Below are 18,776 nucleotides of genomic sequence, written 5' to 3' on the forward strand. Positions count from 1 at the left end.
GTTTTACTCTTTCTAAGGCCGGCACGCATTTCGTTATTGAAACACAATCCTCGCATTTTTCTGTTGGTTACACAAAGTCATTATAGTGGTGATCCAGCAGCATCAGCTGTTGTACTACCAGGACCACATAGTAGGCAAGCGTGAAGTGGACGTGTATCTAGGATTACTTCTGTACTAGATCACCAAACACCAGGTGATAAAATTTACTATTATAATTTAACACATTATTGATGCTGTGCTATATTACTATGTTTTCCAACATAATTACTATATACTTAAATATAAAAAATAACACACTGTCTTTTAAAAAAAAATCGCAAATTAAATTTCTTTAACACAAACACATTCGCACACAGAGACGTACTACACGTACGACATACTAATAAACAAACAAATTTGATATTTCTTTGATGTAAGTAAAGCGAGTTGCGGGAATTGTAATTTATTTTATAGTAAAATGACTTTTACTTACTAGAGCAACTTGAAATATTTATAAACAATAACATTCCAAGCAATACTTTTGTAATTAACATCATTATAAGTGACGCGCCTATCTCTCACAAGCTAGCTCGGACAACTGCTAAGTTCTTCACGTTAGTTTCTTATCTCCCTGAACTAATAATATTGATGTCATAGGGAATTGCCCATTTGACTTGCTTACATAAAATATTATACAAGGTGCCCTGGAATCACGTGTACAATGGTCTACCATACATTAGTATCACAAATCATAGTCGAAAATTACAACGATTTGACCTTTGTCATAAGACCTACAGGGGTTCGAAAACACGAATATGAAACAATAATTATTTAAAGAATACGTATAAAATATAAGAACAACGTTTATTTTTTAAAACTCATTGCCAAATCAAGAAGTTATCAGAGAACTAAAACATTCTAAATTAAATTTTCAAGAGAAGGTAAAAAAAATGTGAAAGATTGACTGTAGTCAGAACTTTGGAAAGAGGTAAATTGTGTTAAATCGTCATATTTTCGTCCAAGGAATGTGTACATCCTGTATATTAGAGAACGTCAAGGTTGTTTTTGGATTATAAGCTGGCAAACGACTAAACTTGAACCTTCCCAAGATGTAGGGATTTTTATCAAAAATTGGTTGTTAAAATAGTTTATATCCAATGAAAAGGAAATCAATTGAATGTTAACTTTAGCTATGAAATAAATTTTTAAGTATCATTTCTTAAAAGATTTCTTTGGGCGTTTTGGAGAACAAAATGAGAAGTTCACTTCCATTTTCCATCGTTTTTGAATAAAAAAAGCATGGGAAGGAGAGTGTAATCAAAAAACAAATTGACTTTCATATCAATGGACATTATATTATTAATTTGTTATCTCATATTGGCCCTGTTAACCGTATCACACAGATGATATCGATTACATCTCCACATCGTCTTAAACTATCTCTTTCTTCGTCTTAAATTCAGAAGGCATCTTCAATGTTTCGATAAGTTGCGATTTTGCTGCTTCAAAAAATATTTTCATTTATTATTGTTATTGAGGGTAGTATTACGTCGATTCTCTTTCAAGTCCAATCCCGCTTGTGATGACGAAGAGGTGGTGCTGTGCGTGCGTTCATTTGCAGTATGCTCTTCGTTCATCTTTGATAGCTTAAACGTCTAAAATCAAACAAGTTATGCATTCATTTGGTTTTATTACATTGATGCATATTATAGTAATCACAAAATGTTGTCGGATGTTCACAATACAATAGGATTGCGGTTGCAACGCGGTGAAGTCGAACGAGATCACAATTGCTTCTGCCTCCCTCAGATTTTTTTATGAGATAAGCTAAGGTAATTTCTCTTAAAAAATAACATAATTTAAATTTCTTTTAAAAATTTACTTTTAATGGGGTATTTATGGACATTTACTATGTATTTGACTAATACCTAAATATTGAAGAATCAAGTTCACATACATTTTCAGAGTATTTCCATAAGCAACTGATAAGTTTTATTGGTAAATATAAACATTACCAAAACTCGTAATTTTTTAATCCGTGCGGACGAACGCGGGCGACAGCTAGTGAGAAATACATATACTAGTAGCTGTCGTCCGCGACTCCGTCCGCGCGGTATTAAAAATAAACTCAGCTAGTGGTCTATATGTTATTTCAGATTATTTTATACATCTGTGTATGCCAGGTTTCAGTGTAATTCATACAAGCGTTCTGGACATACAATCAAACAAACATCCATCCATCCAAACATTTGCATTTATAATATTAGTAAGATATATACACATTGATGCAAAAATGTCTGTTTTTAATAAATCTGTGATTACAAAGTTATAAATTAAAAAGGTTTGTTATAGTTTATCATCTTCTCCATCGAATTCGATTACAATTTACCACTTTTCTCCTCATGTTACTTTTTTCAGTTATGTACTACGGTTTTTAAAGTTCTTAGAAATTTTGTTCATCCCGTATTCTTCATATACATTTTTTTTAGATATGTAGTAGATGCAATTGGTTGTTAAAATAGTTTTTGTCCACTGAAAAAGATTTCAATTTAAGTGTTTTTTCTCTTTGTTATTGTCATTACTTGAACGATTTCTTTCCCGAAGTTTGAAGCGAAGGGAAGGCCCCTTTCCCATTGTTTTCGTGTAAGAAAATCGTGGGAAGGGGAGAACAATAAAAAAAAACAAATTAACTTTATTTCATATCAATTTATTAAATACATTTTTTTTGGTTCTTGTTTCTATGCTACAATTGTATCCAAAATCCATTTCATAAATTTCCTGACATCGGTGTATATTCCAGGCTTTTCAAAGCCACATTGAGTAGGACCATACGAGACGATGCCGTATTGTACATATTTGTATGTACCATCGTAATTCGTTTCGAGCATAAGAGGTCCTCCTGAGTCACCTTTGCAAGAATCGTGGCCTGTTTCACCAGCGCAAAAGGTACCTGTCATGCTGCCTGGTCCGACTTTAGCATCGCTGGAAAAATATATATATTAATTATTAATCTCGTATTGGCCCTGTTGACATTATTAAACACATAATATCGTTTTCTACATCTCTATTTTGACTTAAGCTGTCTTTCACATTTACCCGTACGAGCAATTTGCTTAAAATATTTTTACTTCACACACAAAGTATAAAAAATATATAGCTCATGTCACCCGGAGATACTGTAGCTTCCCAACAGTGAAAGAATTTTTAAATCGGTTCAGTAGTTTTTTTTTATATCATAAGGTGGCAAACGAGCGAGCGACCACCTGAAATCGCATATATAGCGAAGTGACCGATGCCCATAGACAGGCGCAATTGCATATGCGTAGCCAACCTTTAATCGACGGAGGAGAGAATATTATAATAAAATATTTTCCCTTTCCATGCATCCTCTCATTCGGAAAGTCCTCTTCCACTTCCCATCCTTACCTTATAAGAAAAAGGGTGGGAAGGGAAGGGACTAAATTAGGCCTCCGGGCCGCACACTCATCAGACGAAACGCGGAATTGCTTCCATTTCACGCCTGTCTTCTGTGTGGTCGTGGTATTTCACCGGGCGAGCCGGGCTAATTTAAAATTTAAAGTTAAAGCGGGCTCTACCACTGTAAAATCCTAGTTTCAAGTCAAGTTTCAGATCCTATTCAATACGAACGAAAAATCAACTGTTTCCTCTTTATAATATTAATGAAATTAACATCAGACTACAATGCCGAAAAAATTATACTAAACTTATTGAAATTTATATTATTTTATGTGCAAATACAAAGATAATGATGTCATGGATGTTAAGGTAGTTGACACTCATAGTAATTACTTAATCTCGCTTAAGGCTGTCAGGTAATTACGTCGTAATATGATACCTCTTTGATATTTCTTGGAGTTGGTGTTTCATTTGGAGTTTCCCCGGCCCCTTATCATCGCAGTTGGTGGCTACTGTGAGGTTTTAGTTAGTGCAAACCCCACATCACCACACTTGTCCTCACGAGGGTGGTATGCGTAAGGTATTTTCCTCGCGATAAAATAAGTTTTTATGTTTCTCACCTTTTGTAGTGCGTATTGCATAAGGATTCTGAGAATATAGGCAATTCAACTTTGAGTAGAATATTGGATCTAGTTTGATTTTCGGTCATACCCCAGCCGGCTACAACACCTCTTTCTCCTACTAAATCTTTTTCTCTCAGATCTTTTGTTATAGGTAAACAAATAGAGCCAGAATTTCCTGAAGTAATAAGGTAAAATTTAGTTAGACATCGTTACTAAAGGGCATATAAGTATAAGAGAGTAGGCTTTAATCCCTGTTAAAAACATATTATTATTTCTGTTGGGTGGGATAATGGCAAGTTTTATACGGAGACTTTGGTCTAAGAAACCAACGGTAATTTGACCCAAATAGAATGAAAAAAAGAGCGTCGGTGGCTCAGGAGTCAAACACTTGACTTGCAATCTGCAGGTCCAATGTGTTTTTCGATTTCCGATTTACATATATACATTTATCCGACGTTCTTTCGGTGAAGGAAAACATCGTGATGCAACCTGCACATATCTGAGAAGAAATGCAAAGATATGTGTGAAGTCAACCAACCCGCACTTGGCAAGCGTGGTTGACTATGGCCTAATCACCCTTAACTTAGGGTAGACTCCGAGCCTCTCGATCTCTGATGAGAATGAAAAATTACTATTGAAATTACCATGGATAAGCCAGAGTGGTTTGATAAGGAACATCGATGGGGGTTGTGATACTGACTGAGGAATTCGTATGAAGGATGTTATTGGTACGTTGTAACAGCGGATGGTTATACGTAAAAATAAATCAGTGGTTTTACTAAAAAACTTACTGTAAGAAAAGTCCACAGGTCTGGCGAGACGTAGAAGACCAATGTCATTTAGGATATGTGGCCGTGTAACATACCCACGGTGATGTATTTTGTGCGTTACGGCGATATCCTGTTGGAAGTACACCATAATTAATTGAAACAAATAGCGATCATCCAATATTTTTTGACGTGCATCCTAGATTATAGAATAATAAATCTCTATTTTATAGAATAATAAGGAAAAAGGGGTAATATGTATATTTCTCTTTTTTTCTCCTCATTATTATGCGCCATAGATACAACATTGTTGTCTATATATGTAGGTGTTGCTTATTGTTTTATTCCGGTAATTATTTGAGTTCACTTTATTATTGATAAAAAGAAATCTTTTCATACCTGATATTTTGTTTCACATTCGCGTATTTCATCCTCCCCCACGCAATCTTCCAGTTGGCTTATGTCGTAGTCTCCAATTCTAACTCCAGCTATTGTTTTGTTAACGATGCAATGTGCGGCGGTCAGCACGTATCTCGCATTTATAACCGAACCTCCGCATTTAAACTTTAAAGTTTCATTTTCTACAATCAAAACGGTCAAAATTCATTGAAAATTTAGAATCCTCGTACGCATCAGGAGCAGCTGATAGTTTACAAAACTCACTGTCACTGTATGAAATGAGAGCCAACCAAGGGAACTCGTACAGGCCCGCACTGGTTCCCTCGACAATTCTGTTCCCGTCCAGATCGCCACACTCAGTTGGTAAAAGACGGATGTTACGATGATTTTCCATTTCGTCTTCAGATGTCTGTGTCTCGTCTTCAACTTCTTTGTTTTCATGAAATCCACTTGTAACGAAATCAGAACAGCAGACCTGTTAACAAAATGTTATTATAAAACTAGAATGAAAGTGTTAGATCTTTAGACGCAGTGGGCAGACAAAAGCTAATGATGATGATGAATAGACTAAAAATAGGTAGCAAAAGAAAAGATGCAAAAAATGCTCCGACTTTGATGAGTATTGTAATATCTGTAATCAGTACGGGTAAAGAACAAATTCGAATAGCGGTTGTGACTGTAAAATTACCAAACTGAGTTACATGTATAGAGGTTATCAAAAGTGCGAATGACATATTGTAAAAGAGCGTCTCCATGTTTTCCTTAAGTTCATAGTTATATATAACTTTGCTCAGCTAAACAGTAATTACAGGTTGCCGGTAAGCTTGTTGAGATTCTAATGTTTGTTATTTAGTATTTTGGAGGCTAGAAGAAATCAGCACAGGCGTGTTCTGTGAGCCAAACCGAAAAACCGTAAATATTTACTCCAAGAAAAATAGGGCTTGCAGCTATTATGTCGATAACTTACAATATATATATTTTTTTCAACGATTATCTAAAAAAAAAAGTCGTCGCCAAAATCTTGAATTTATTTATAGGGTATTATATCTCATTATTTAAGTCCTATTATTTGATATCCATATTTTGTGGTTGTAAAACAGGTTATTTGGCATAAAAAGTGTCGCCATTTTGTAAAAAATTCTACAGAAAGCTATAAAAATTTCAACATCGAAAATTAACAGAAGCCATCTTTTATAATTCGATAAAATATGTCAATTTTTTATAAGTGCCGTAAGTTTTAAATATATTCGAGTACTGATATAGTTTCGGACAACAAAAAATATGTTTTAAGTTAATTATGAACATATCTTTAATCAGTACCATGCATCGCGCGTCGCATCACTAGCGGTCTTGTCTTGTATAAAAGACAAAAGCTTGATGTTGGCTTGGTAGTCCCATTCTTTAAAATATTTTAACTCCTTCTATTTTAATGAAATATTTTATAATAAGATGATAAAATTAACTTTTTTTATGTATGTTTATTTCAGATAATAAACTTTTAAGTTTGATAATTATAATGGCCAAAATACGTTGATTATTATGTGTATTTCATGTTTTCTATGTGCATATTTTTGGTCTTGTATATAAGACCGTGGCTCATACAGCTTCGAAAGGGTTAATGAGACTTACCTTTTGCACACCGTCGATATCACAGAGTGCATTTTGCAGTTGTTGAATTACCGTCGTACTGCGGTCTGTGCGGATAAGACGCAACGCCGGTGCACACTGGCTTATCTTAACGCAATCGTCGCATTGTTCTGTAAATGTAAATAAAATCTATTGTTTTAATCAACCAAATTTAGCGGAGATTGCTTTTAAAATATTCCTTACTCTTCCCTATTCATAACACAAACTTATCCAGTTAATTATTTTTTATATCAGAATTCGGAATACACTTTAAAAATGCACATAATATTTTGGTAGCTTTAAAAAAAAATGAGATTAAAGTTAGCAGTGGGTCAGATTAGCTTTTTACCATTTTACTTTTAAATTAGAATTTATAAGAGGAATTATAATAATAGTGAATATATATTAGTACTGACTGAGGGCAGTGGTGAGGGAAGCCAGGAGTACACAGCACAATACACTAGATTGCAGACGCATCGTGGAGGCACGTTGTCGTCTCGCCGTGTCGTTCTCGACACTAACTACGCGGGCGTAACATCGGGACGTTGGTAACGACCTTCTATCTATAATTTCTGGACTTGCTCTTCTGAACTAGTCGTCTGGTTTTATCCATTTTGTTATTTTTTGTGTTCTTTTTATCGTAATGAAGGAGATAATAATATTCTTTTACTTTTACAACTTAGGGTCGAACTACTGTAAATATTTTTTATATGTTATATCTCTAAAAATTTCTTTGGACGGTTATAAGAAAAAAAATCAAAAGAAACAGAGAAGTTCACTTGCCCTTCCCATCATTTTCGTATAAGACAAGCGTGGGAAGGAGAGAAAAAAAAAACTGTATTTCTTATCAATGGATTTTATTAAACATATTTTTTTGGTTCTTGTTTTTATGCTACAATTGTATCCAAAATCCATTTCATAAATTTCCTGACATCGGTGTATATTCCAGGCTTTTCTGAGCCACATAGAGTAGGACCATACGAGACGATGCGCAATTGTACATATTTGTATATACCATCGCAATACGATTGCAGCATAAGAGGTCATCCGGAGTCACCTTTGCAAGAATCGTGGCCTATTTCACCAGCGCAAAAAGTACTTGTCATCCTGCCTGCTCCCACCTCAGTTGTAGGGCTGGAAATGTTAATTATTTTTTTGTAATCTTATATCGGGCGTGTTAACCTTATCACACACATACTATCGTTTTTGCATCTTCACATTGTCTTAAACTATGTCTTTCTTCGTCTTAAATTCGGAAGCCATCTTCCTTGTTTCGATAAGTTGCGATTTTGTTGCTCAAAAAGATATTTTCATTTCTAATCCTGAATGAGGATAGTATCACGTAGATTTTCTTTCAAGTCCAATCCCGCTTGTGATGACGAAGAGGTGGTGCTGTGCGTGCGTTCATTTGCAGTATGCTCTTCGTTCATCTTTGATAGCTTAAACGTCTAAAATCAAACAAGTTGTGCATTCATTTGGTTTTATTACATTGATGCAAATTATAGTAATCATAAAATATAGTCGGATGTTCACAATACAAAAGGATTGCTGTTGCAATGCTGTGAAGTCGGGCGGGGTTCACAAGACGTCCCTTCAAGTCGATGTGTCCCTTCTGGCTCCCTCAGTGTTAAGTCCCCAAATGGTAAGCTCTAACTTTGTGTTGATTTTTTATTAGCTATTCATTTTTTAGATATGTAGTAGATGCAATTGGTTGTTAAAATAGTTTTTATCCACTGAAAAAGATTTCAATTTAAGTGTTTTTTCTCTTTGTTATTGTTATTCCTTGATGGATTTCTTTTGGGCGTTTTGTAGAAAAAATCAAAAGCAAAAGATAAGTTTACTTCCCCTTTCCCATTGTATTCGTATAAGAAAAGCGTGGGATGGAGAGAAAAATAATAAATAAAACAAATTGACTTTATTTCATAACAATTTATTAAATACATTTTTTGGTTTTTGTTTCTATGGTTTAATTGTATTCAAAATCCATTTCATAAATTTCCTGACATCGGTGTATATTCCAGGCTTTTCTGAGCCACATAGAGTAGGACCATACGAGACGATGCCGAATTGCACAAATTTGTATGTACCATCGTAATACGATTCGAGCATAAGAGGTCCTCCTGAGTCACCTTTGCAAGAATCGTGGCCTATTTCACCAGCGCAAAGTGTACCTGTCATCCTGCTTGGTCCGACTTTAGGTGCATCGCTGGAAAAATAAACATATTTTAAATATTAATCTCGTATTAGGTAGTTGACAGTCATAGTAATTACCTGATCTCGCTTAAGATTCTCAGGTAATTTAAAGAGTTTCCCCGGCCCCTTATCATCGCAGTTCGTGGCTACTGTGAGGTTTTAGTTAGTGCAAACCATACATCACCACACTTGTCCTCACGAGGGTGGATAAAATAAGATTATATGTTTCTCACCTTTTGTAGTGCGTATTGCATAAGGATTCTGAGAATATAGGCAATTCAACTTTGAGTAGAATATTGGATCTAGTTTGATTTTCGGTCATACCCCAGCCGGCTACAACACCTCTTTCTCCTACTAAATCTTTTTCTCTCAGATCTTTTGTTATAGGTAAACAAATAGAGCCAGAATTTCCTGAAGTAATAAGGTAAAATTTAGTTAGACATCGTTAATTAACTAAAGGGTATATAAGTATAAGAGAGTAAGCTTTAATCCCTGTTAAAAACATATTATTATGTCTGTTCGGTGGGATAATGGCAAGTTTTATACGGAGACGTTGGTCTAAGAAAACAACGGTAGGTCGGTTAAATTTGACCCAAATAGAATGAAAAATTACAATTGAAAATACCACGGATAAGCCAGAATGGTTTGATAAGGAACATCGATGGCGGATGTAATACGAACTGGCGAAGTATTTATACGTATAAATAGATCAGTGGTTTTATCAAAAAAACTTACTATAAGAAAAGTCCACAGGTCTGGCGAGACGTAGAAGACCAATGTCATTTAGGATATGTGGCCGTGTAACATACCCACGGTGATGTATTTTGTGAGTTACGGCGATATCCTGTTGGAAGTACACCAAAATTAATTGAAATAAATAGCGATCCAATATATTTGACGTGCATCTTAAATTATCTTCTATTTTGTAGAATAATAAGTAACCACAATTTTCTTATTATTCTATAGAGTAGAAGATAAAATGGAATAACATATATTATACGTTCTTTCCTCGTTATTATGCGCCAGACAAAACATTGTCGTCTATATGTACGTAAACATTGATGTTGCTTATTGTTTTATTCTGTTAATTATTTGTTTTCATCATAAGCTCACTATACGTCCCCACTGTAGGACTCGGAGCCTACCCTAAATTAGGGGTGATTAGGCCATAGTCAACCATACTGGCCCAGTGCGGGTTGGTTGATATCACACATATCTTTGAATTTATTCGCAGATATGTGCAGGTTGCATCACAATGTTTTCCTTCACCGTAAGAACATCAGATAAATGTACATACTCGTATGTAAATCGGAAATCGAAACATTGGTACATGGCGGGTTTCGAACTCAGGACCTGCAGATTGCAAGTCAAGTGCTTAAACCTCTGAGCCACGTACGCTCATTATTTGTTTAAGTTATTATTGATAAAAAGAAAACTATCATACCTGATATTTTGTTTCACATTCGCGTATTTCATCCTCCCCCACACAATCTTCCCGTTTGCTTATGTCGTAGTCTCCAATTCTAACTCCAGCTATTTGTTGGCCGACGATGCAATGTGCGGCGGTCAGCACGTATCTCGCAGATATAACTGTGCCTCCACATTTAAACTTTAAAACTCCATCACCTACAATCAAAACGGTCAAAATTCATTGAAAATTTACAATCCTCGTACGCATCAGGAGCAGCTGATAGTTTACAAAACTCACTGTCTCTGTATGAAATGAGAGCCAACCACGGGAACTCGTACAGGCCCGCACTGATTCCGCCGACAATTCTGTTACCGTCCATATCTCCACACTCAGTTGGTAGAAGACGGATGTTGCGATGATTTTCGATTTCGTCTTCAGATGTCTGTGTCTTGTTTGCAACTTCTTTGTTTTCATTAAATCGACTTGTGACAAAATCAGAACAGCAGACCTGTTAACAAAATGTTATTATAAAACTAGAATGAAAGTGTTAGATCTTTAGACGCAGTGGGCAGACAAAGGCTGATGATGATGATGAATAGACTCGAAATAGGTAGCAAAAGAAAATATGCAAAAAATGCTTCGAATTTGTAATCTGTACGGGTAAAGAACAAATTCGAATAGCGCTTGTGACTGTAAAATTACCAAACTGAGTTACATGTATAGAGGTTATCAAAAGTGCGAATGACATATTGTAAAAGAGCGTCTCGATGTCTTCCTTATGTTCATAGTTATATATAACTTTGCTCAGCTCAACAGTACAGGTTTTTGGTAAGCTTCTAGAGATTGTAATGTTTGTTGATTAATGCGGATTACCTTTTGAATACCATCAAAACCACAGAGTGCATTTTGCAGTTGTTGAATAATTGGTGGACTGCGGTCTGTGCGGATAAGACGCAACGCCGGTGCACACTGGCTGATCTTAACGCAATCGTCGCATTGTTCTGTAAATATAAATAAAATGTATTGTTTTAATCAACCAAATTTAGCGGAGATTGCTTTTAAAATATTGCTTACTCTTCCCTATTCATAACACAAACCTATCCAGTTAATTATTTTTATATCAGAATGCGGAATACACTTTAAAAATGCACTAAATATTTTGGTAGCTTTTAAGTAAAAATGAGATTAAAGTTAGCAATGGGTCACATCTGCTTTTTACTATTTTACTTTTATATTAGAATTTATAAGAGGAATTATAATAATAGTGAATATATATTAGTACTGACTGAGGGCAGTGGTGAGGGAAGCCAGGAGTACACAGCACAATACACTAGATTGCAGACGCATCGTGGAGGCACGTTGTCGTCTCGCCGTGTCGTTCTCGATACTAACTACGCGAGCGTAACATCAGTATGTTGGTAACGACCATATCTATAATTTCTGGACATACTCTTCTGAAGTAGTCGCCTGGTTTTACCCAATTTGTTTTTTTTGTGTTCTTATTATCGTAATGCAAATATTCTTTTACAATTTAGGGCCGAACTACGGTACCGTAGTTCGTACATTTTTGAGTTTATCACTGAAACCTTAGATTTATGGTAAAAAAAATCAGTGTTTTTTTTACGTTCATTATAATTATTTATTTGGTAAAACATTAGGTTTAAATCCATGGTACATATGTCGATAGACAAAAGATTTTTTTATAATAATTTTATTTATTAATTTCTGAATATTCTTCCTTTAATTCCCATTAATAAAATAACATAAATTAAATGATATTTAAAAATTATCTTAACCTGATATTTGTCATTTACCATGTATTTGATTAATACCTAAATCTTAAAGAACCTAGTTCACATAACTTTTCGAACATTCATCATAAGCAGTTGTAAACGTAGTAGTTAGTAGATGGGAGTGTGGACAAGCCCTAGCTTATTCACTATAAAAAAAGATTTACTTATAATTTTTTTATTACCAGTTAAAATTTAATTTTGTTTTGATTAAGAATTTCAGTCTTATTAATTGTTGTACGTGCGTTTATCATTTTTCGCGATTAATTTCGACTAACTTTTACCTTGGAAACTAGCTCTATTAAAAACATGTGTTTGCCATTTAAAGAATTGTGCTCATCTATAGTTACTCTATCTGAGACTGTTTATAAAACGTATTTCGACTTTGCTCAGACTTATCTTACGGTTTAAGTTACCAGCCAAATAGTTTCGGTTGATTTACGGAATAATTGCATACTTTTAAAACACGACTTCTAAACTCCTTCCAAATAACTTTTTTTATATGTAAATCAGAATTTTTATTATTTAAATTTTATTAAAGTTTATAAAACCTTGAGCCAACTCCACGTTAGTGGGATAAGGCCAGGAATATGACGATTTTTTTTTTTTTTGTGACTGATTGCCACTGTTTGCCTTGAGGAGGCATTTACAGCTTCACCGAGCTTGAGGTGGCCGAGCGCAGATGGCACTTAGCCTAAACCTCGTTTAAGAATAACTAAGCTCGAGGGCTCCCTCAGGAACCTTGGCTCGGGCCGTTACTTCGTTATTATTACCGGATTGGGCAAACGGGAAAACGCTACCAGTATCTTCGGAACCTTGCCTAAAGGGACTTCTTTTAATAATATCTTTTAGTTAAATTTTTTATTATAATATGTAACATCATAGATTAAAGATTCATTTTAAATACTTAAAGATGAATTTCCATTCGCATTATATATTCCAACATCCCTTCTTGCTGGCACATTCTTGCAGCAACTAACTGTATATCTGAAGTGCATTTTATGGAAGATATGGCCCAGGAGGTACGCTGCAGTTGGGTGTGACGACGTCTATGACGTATATTGTCACGATTGTTTACACCAAATACTATAATATTGCGTTATGTTTGAATTAAAATATCCTTAATTATAATTGTCTGCATTGTTTAATTGTTCCATAATAATTATATTGTAAAACCCAGCCGTGTGTTTGGGTTTTTTCTCTTTATCATTCGTCGTCTTATGCTCGGGTTATCGCAACTGACTTATGAACCTAATTGCAATAACAAGTGGAAATCAAACGTCATTCGAATTTCCTGCAAAATTTGCATATGGTATTTTGTTACACATAACATTGTATTGTTTAAATTTTATCTTATTCTTACTAATATTATAAATGCCAATGGTTATATTGATGGATGTTTGAAGGTATCTCCAGACCGGCTCGGAAATTTGGGATACAAATAGAACATGGCCTGGAAGAACACATAGGCTACTAATTGAGTTTTTTTTAATTCCGCGCGGACGGAGTGGCGGTTGACAGCTACTATTTAATATTTATATTGGTAAGTATGATAGTTCACTATCGCCAATGTTAAACATATAAAAGAAAAAACATGACAAAGCTGATACAGTAGACTAAGACGACTTAGGTCTTGGGGACACTTTTTTAGCATTGTCCAGGGTGCTAGTGGGATATCGTAATTATATTCACTTATGTTCATCGGGTCGAATAAAGTCCGACATTTTATAAGAATACACTAATTACGACTTCTTTTTAGTTCTTATTTATATTCTATTTGTTGCCATTATTGTTTTTTATGTATTTTTACACATATACAAAGATTATTTAAATATATGTAATTAAATGACTGAGTGATAATGGTTATATGCAATTTATTTTATGTACATAACAAAGATACATGATTATCCACTTGTTACAAACATAATTATCATCATCAGCTCACTATACGTCCCCGTCGAGGGGCTCGGAGCCCACCCTAAGTTTAGGGTGATTAGGCCATAGTCAACCACGCTGGCCAAGTGCGGGTTTGTTGACTTCACACATATTTCTGAATTTCGTCGGAACGTCGGATAAATGTATACATATGTAAATCGGAAATCATTGGTACATGGCGGGATTCGATCCCAGGACCTGCAGATTGCAAGTCAAGTGCTTGACCCCTGAGCCACTGATGCATTACAAACTTGTCGACAAACGACGATCTTGTTACAAACATTCAGGTGAAGTATTAGCTGCTGAAGGAATAGTATCGATCGCTACAATACCACGACTACACGCTACAAATTGTAGTTCTCTCCACTTTGATATACTTATAAATACTAGTTGTCTCACGCGACTTCGTCCGCGCGGTATGAAAATAAATATAATTAGTAGCCTATGTGTTCTTCCAGATTATGTTCGTGTCTATGCCATATTTCAGTGAGATGTATCTCGCAGCCGTTCTGGAGATACCTTCAAATAAACATCCATACATTCGCATTTATAATATTAGTAATATTCTTTTTCTGCGTATCCATCTCTTCTGTTCAAAAGGACAGCCTCAGAACAGAAACATAAAGCATCTTACCACTCATCTGCAACCTTTTAACTTGTTTAACTCTGTGTCTTTTCAAAGCTATTATTTTGCTTAACGTATTCAGGTCGCTCCTTATATGAATAAGTGTTCAGATATTAATAAAACAACAGTCGGTTAAGCATTGAATTTATTATATGTAGCAATCAATAGCGTTATGAAACTATATGTTAAAAAGAGGATCACATTATAATTTAATTAATTTTATTATATATTTAGTCTGACAAAAATTCTATGGTTTAATGGTATCCAAAATCCATTTCATATATTTTCTAACATCGGTATATACTCCTGGTAAGCTTGAACCGCATTGCTCAAATGCGTAAGACACGATGCCGAATTGAACAAATTTATATGTCTCGTTGTAAGGTGCTTCGATCATAAGAGGTCCTCCGGAGTCACCTTTGCAAGAATCACGGCCAGGTTCGCCGGCGCATATTGTGTTATTCATGCTGCTTTTTTTATATAGAGGTGATTGCAAGGATCTGGAAAATATATAGTTAGTTACTTTCAAACATTTATATTATTAGTTTCAACAGTATGTTTGCATGTATGTAAATATTTTCTTTCTGTGCATCCTCTCCTCCGTCGATTAAAGGTAGGCAACGCATATGCAATTACGTATGTCTATGGGCAACGGTTACTTCGCTATTTCAGTGATTACAGGTGGCCGCTCGCTCGTTTGCCACCTTATGATATAAAAAAAAAAACCTCAAATATTTCGTACAAGAATTTTAGTTAATAAACTTTAAAAAAAATTAAAAATCCTGTATTAAATACAACGAACATCTTAAAGACTAAGAATTTCAGAAAAGGTTTCATAGAGATAGGGAAAATTTGTTAATTTATTATTGTACTGTTATATTCATAGAAGTTTAAGGATGATCATGAAATTTAGTGAATCATTTTTAGTACAGAGCCGACATGTACAAAATACACCTAATATACTTAAATAATACATTGAAATCGGACTGGTATTTGTTATAATCATTAAAAAAAGCAATATCTTTACAGATTTAGCATTACAGGTACATCAGCGCAATTCAAATTCAATTCTTACGTTGTTTAGTCTTCTTCCTATGGTCTGCAGCTTTGGTCTAGACTTTATTTTATTAATAATTAATTGTTTGTACTTCTACTCGATAATCTAATTTAGTATCTATTTTAACTTTCGACACCTTGTAAGGATGGCATGAAATCTCCGGAGGAACAGCCGCGTTATGGAACGTTCTGTCCTCGGCAGCACTTCTAAACCAGTACCACCTAAGATGCTTTAAGAAGCGAGCGTAACTCTTTCACAAAGGCATCAGTAGTTTCTCTTGCGTTGCTAATGTCTGCAAGCCTCATTGTGCCCGTCGCTCGGATTTATCTCCTCAAAAAACGGCGAACCTCATATTTTGGAATGACGTTAAATAGAAACGTAAATAGGATTTGTATTTTCTCACCTTCTGAAAAAGGATTTACACGTCGTTTCTGGGAATATAGGCACTTGAACTTTAAGTAGAACATTGGATTGCTGTTGATTCTCTGTCGCTCCCCAACCGGCTACCGTAGCGACTTCTTGTGCTAGATCTTTTTCTCGTAGATCCCTCATTATCGGTAAACAAATTGTACCTGAATTTCCTGTAGATAAAAGTAGTTCAGAATTTAAAGATCAATCATCGTGGCAATTATTGGAGGAGGCCTGGCGAACAGGCGACAAGCAAAAAAAATTTCAGTCTTAGAACTATATATTTGTCTTTGGAAATCTAATAATGGATCGTCTGTTACCCTATGATCATACCAATCGGAAGATATCTCATTGTTCAAGCCACCCGAGATACCGAACTCAATGAAACAGATCCAAAATTCAAAATCAACGAATGCCAGTAAGCTGATAATAAACTAATCTTCTACATCAGTATGTGCTAATGGTTTTACAATGAATCTTACTGTAAGAAAAGTCCACAGAAGTAGCGAGACGTAGTAGTCCGATGTCGTTCTGGCTCATTGGTACTGTGACAAATTTGGGGTGATGTATACGATGGGTAACGGCGATATCCTGTTGCAGAAACAAAAAGTCTTTTGACATACTATTTTCAACTTGATTGAAACTATAATAACTATTCAGTATCTTCTATAAATGGGGTGGTGAACCTTTTCGTATCAATGTCCAGTTGTGTGAAGAGAAAGTTTTAGACTGAACTCTTAAATCTATTAGAATCTCTCAGACGTTCCATACATTTTTTTGACTTTGTGATTATTAAAAACATTTAGTATAGTAGGAATCACTCGCGAATGCCCATCACCATTACACCTATCTCACACTTTTTTCGTATTGCAAATAATGATCACACGGCACCATTGGTTCGTTATCCCTGTTATATAAACTAACGACGGTATCTGCCATAAATTAGAAGCTGCGATATTTAACTAAACAATAATTCAGATTACCTGATACTTTGATTCACATTCGCGTATTTCATCTTCCCCCACACAATCTACAGGTGCGCTTATGTCGTAGTCTCCAATTCTAACTGCTACTAAATCTTTATTGATGCAATGCGCGGCGGTCAGCACGTATCTTGCAGTTATAACGGAACCTCCACATTTAAATTTCAAAGATTTTTCATCTAAAATCAAACAGCGTCCAAATTCTTAGAACATTGATATTCCTGTACTTATTTCGTGCAGCTAATATTTGACAATACCCACTTCTGTACGCAATGAGGGCCAACCAGGGAAACTCGTACAGGCCCGCAACGGTTCCACCGACAATTCTGTTCCCGTCCATATCGCCACACTCAGTTGGTAGAAGACGGATGCTACGATGATTTTCGATTTCGTCTCCAGAAGTTAATGCGTTGTCATCGATTTCATTATTACCGTAAAATCGAGTTGTCAAGAAATCAGAACAGCACACCTGTTTACAACAAAAGTAACATTACGTTCCTTGATAAGACTTCGTTTCTGGAGCATCAAAAAAGGACCTAAAAGTGCGTTTGCGTTAATTAATATTTTTATGAAAGTCCATTGTATACAGATTAAATATATTTATTTTAATTACTTTAAGAACAAATCCAAACGCAGTTACACCTACAGTTGAGAGGTTATCATAAATTACAAAATAGTCTCGATGTTTATAAAAATAAATCATATAACCTTGCTAATGATAAGGAACCGATTTTTGTATCTTCTAGTCGTTTAAAAGTTTGTATAGGAATTTAGGAGAATTACCTTTTGAACACCGTCGAAACCACAGAGTGCATTTTGCAGTCGTTGGATTGTTGGCGCACTATGGTCTGTGCGGATTATCTGCAACGCTGATGGACACTGAAGTATCTTAACGCAATCGTCGCATTGTCCTGTTATTATAAATAAAATCTATTGTTTAATTAACCAAATTTATCGGTGATTTTGTATCTTATTCCTATAATTGTTTTTAAAATATTCCTCACTTTTCCCTATTCATAACAAAAATATATCCAATTCCAACAAATATTTAACTATTTATTTTTATTAATTATTCTTATATCAGACTATACACATATATATACAAATACACTTTAAAAACAACACAATATCTTGTATGCACATAAAAATGATATCAAAGTAAGCATTGGGACTCACGCTTTAACTTTTTACTAGTATACTTTTAAATTAGTATTTATAAAAGAAATAATATTAGTGAATATATATTAGTACTGACTGAGGGCAGTGGTGAGAGCCGCCAGGAGTACACAGCACAACACACTAGATTGCAGACGCATCGTGAAGGCACGTTGACGTCTCGCCGTGTCTTTCTCAATACTAATTACACCCAATGTTCGTTGCCACCTCCTATATAATTTCTGGACTCACGCTTTCCTGGCTGGCTTTATACTAGCCATCTGGTTTTACCCAATTTATTGTGTTTTATTGAGCTTATCGGAGTTCTGCAAAATATTTATATTTATATATTTGTCGAATAGTATGGAGATATTTTGTTATCGAGTCTGTTTTAAAAGAATTTATTGA

General features: G+C 34.9%; 4 protein-coding genes across 6 annotated transcripts in view; all 4 read right to left on the reverse strand.

Moving 5' to 3' along the window:
- LOC106120106 (serine protease easter-like) overlaps positions 1-542 on the reverse strand; it is a 4,164-nt gene extending 3,622 nt beyond the window's left edge. Inside the window, 1 exon segment of the mRNA NM_001312477.1 lies at positions 473-542. Within this exon segment, the coding sequence (NP_001299406.1) occupies positions 473-536 (64 nt within the window). The 5' untranslated portion in view covers positions 537-542.
- Positions 543-2,670: 2,128 nt separating this feature from the next.
- On the reverse strand, positions 2,671-7,350 carry LOC106120103 (serine protease easter-like). 2 transcript variants are annotated; one of them, NM_001312464.1, is given in 9 exon segments: positions 2,675-2,713; positions 2,716-2,730; positions 2,733-2,961; positions 4,017-4,194; positions 4,811-4,919; positions 5,186-5,367; positions 5,450-5,660; positions 6,815-6,836; positions 6,839-6,900. In NM_001312464.1, coding segments are annotated over 9 exon segments (978 nt in total). In that variant the 5' UTR covers positions 6,847-6,900; the 3' UTR covers positions 2,675-2,689.
- Positions 7,351-8,723: 1,373 nt separating this feature from the next.
- On the reverse strand, positions 8,724-11,813 carry LOC106120100 (serine protease easter-like). Of its 2 annotated transcripts, NM_001312452.1 has the most exon segments (8): positions 8,726-8,773; positions 8,775-9,017; positions 9,238-9,415; positions 9,740-9,848; positions 10,449-10,630; positions 10,713-10,923; positions 11,289-11,416; positions 11,702-11,762. In NM_001312452.1, coding segments are annotated over 8 exon segments (1,149 nt in total). In that variant the 3' UTR covers positions 8,726-8,736.
- A 3,082-nt stretch (positions 11,814-14,895) lies between these two features.
- Positions 14,896-18,628, reverse strand: LOC106120101 (venom protease-like). Its single transcript, XM_013315303.1, has 7 exons — positions 18,469-18,628; positions 17,997-18,124; positions 17,475-17,682; positions 17,214-17,392; positions 16,713-16,821; positions 16,226-16,403; positions 14,896-15,265 (listed from the first exon to the last, which is right to left on the reverse strand). The coding sequence occupies exons 1-7, from the start codon at positions 18,527-18,529 to the stop codon at positions 15,013-15,015; spliced, it is 1,116 nt and encodes a 371-aa protein (XP_013170757.1). The 5' UTR covers positions 18,530-18,628; the 3' UTR covers positions 14,896-15,012.
- Between the last annotated feature and the right edge of the window lie 148 nt (positions 18,629-18,776).

This window comes from Papilio xuthus, unplaced genomic scaffold (assembly GCF_000836235.2).
Source record: "Papilio xuthus unplaced genomic scaffold, Pxut_1.1 DF826961.1, whole genome shotgun sequence".
Classification (NCBI taxonomy): Eukaryota; Metazoa; Arthropoda; class Insecta; order Lepidoptera; family Papilionidae; genus Papilio; species Papilio xuthus.

Bases quoted from the DNA above. Each gene is read 5' to 3' on its own strand.
- LOC106120100 (XM_013315302.1), bottom strand. From the start codon at position 11,762: ATGCGTCTGCAATCTAGTGTATTGTGCTGTGTACTCCTGGCTTCCCTC. The intron at 11,417-11,701 runs GTCAGTACTAAT...TTATATTTACAG, and splicing joins TTCCCTCACCACTGCCCTCA to AACAATGCGACGATTGCGTT. The intron at 9,849-10,448 runs GTATGATAGTTT...TACTTCCAACAG, and splicing joins AATGTGAAACAAAATATCAG to GATATCGCCGTAACTCACAA.
- LOC106120101 (XM_013315303.1), bottom strand. From the start codon at position 18,529: ATGCGTCTGCAATCTAGTGTGTTGTGCTGTGTACTCCTGGCGGCTCTC. The intron at 18,125-18,468 runs GTCAGTACTAAT...TTATAATAACAG, and splicing joins GGCTCTCACCACTGCCCTCA to GACAATGCGACGATTGCGTT. The intron at 16,822-17,213 runs GTAATCTGAATT...TTTCTGCAACAG, and splicing joins AATGTGAATCAAAGTATCAG to GATATCGCCGTTACCCATCG.
- LOC106120103 (XM_013315304.1), bottom strand. From the start codon at position 7,288: ATGCGTCTGCAATCTAGTGTATTGTGCTGTGTACTCCTGGCTTCCCTC. The intron at 5,368-5,449 runs GTGAGTTTTGTA...TTTTGATTGTAG, and splicing joins TCTCATTTCATACAGTGACA to AAAATGAAACTTTAAAGTTT. The intron at 4,920-5,185 runs GTATGAAAAGAT...TACTTCCAACAG, and splicing joins AATGTGAAACAAAATATCAG to GATATCGCCGTAACGCACAA.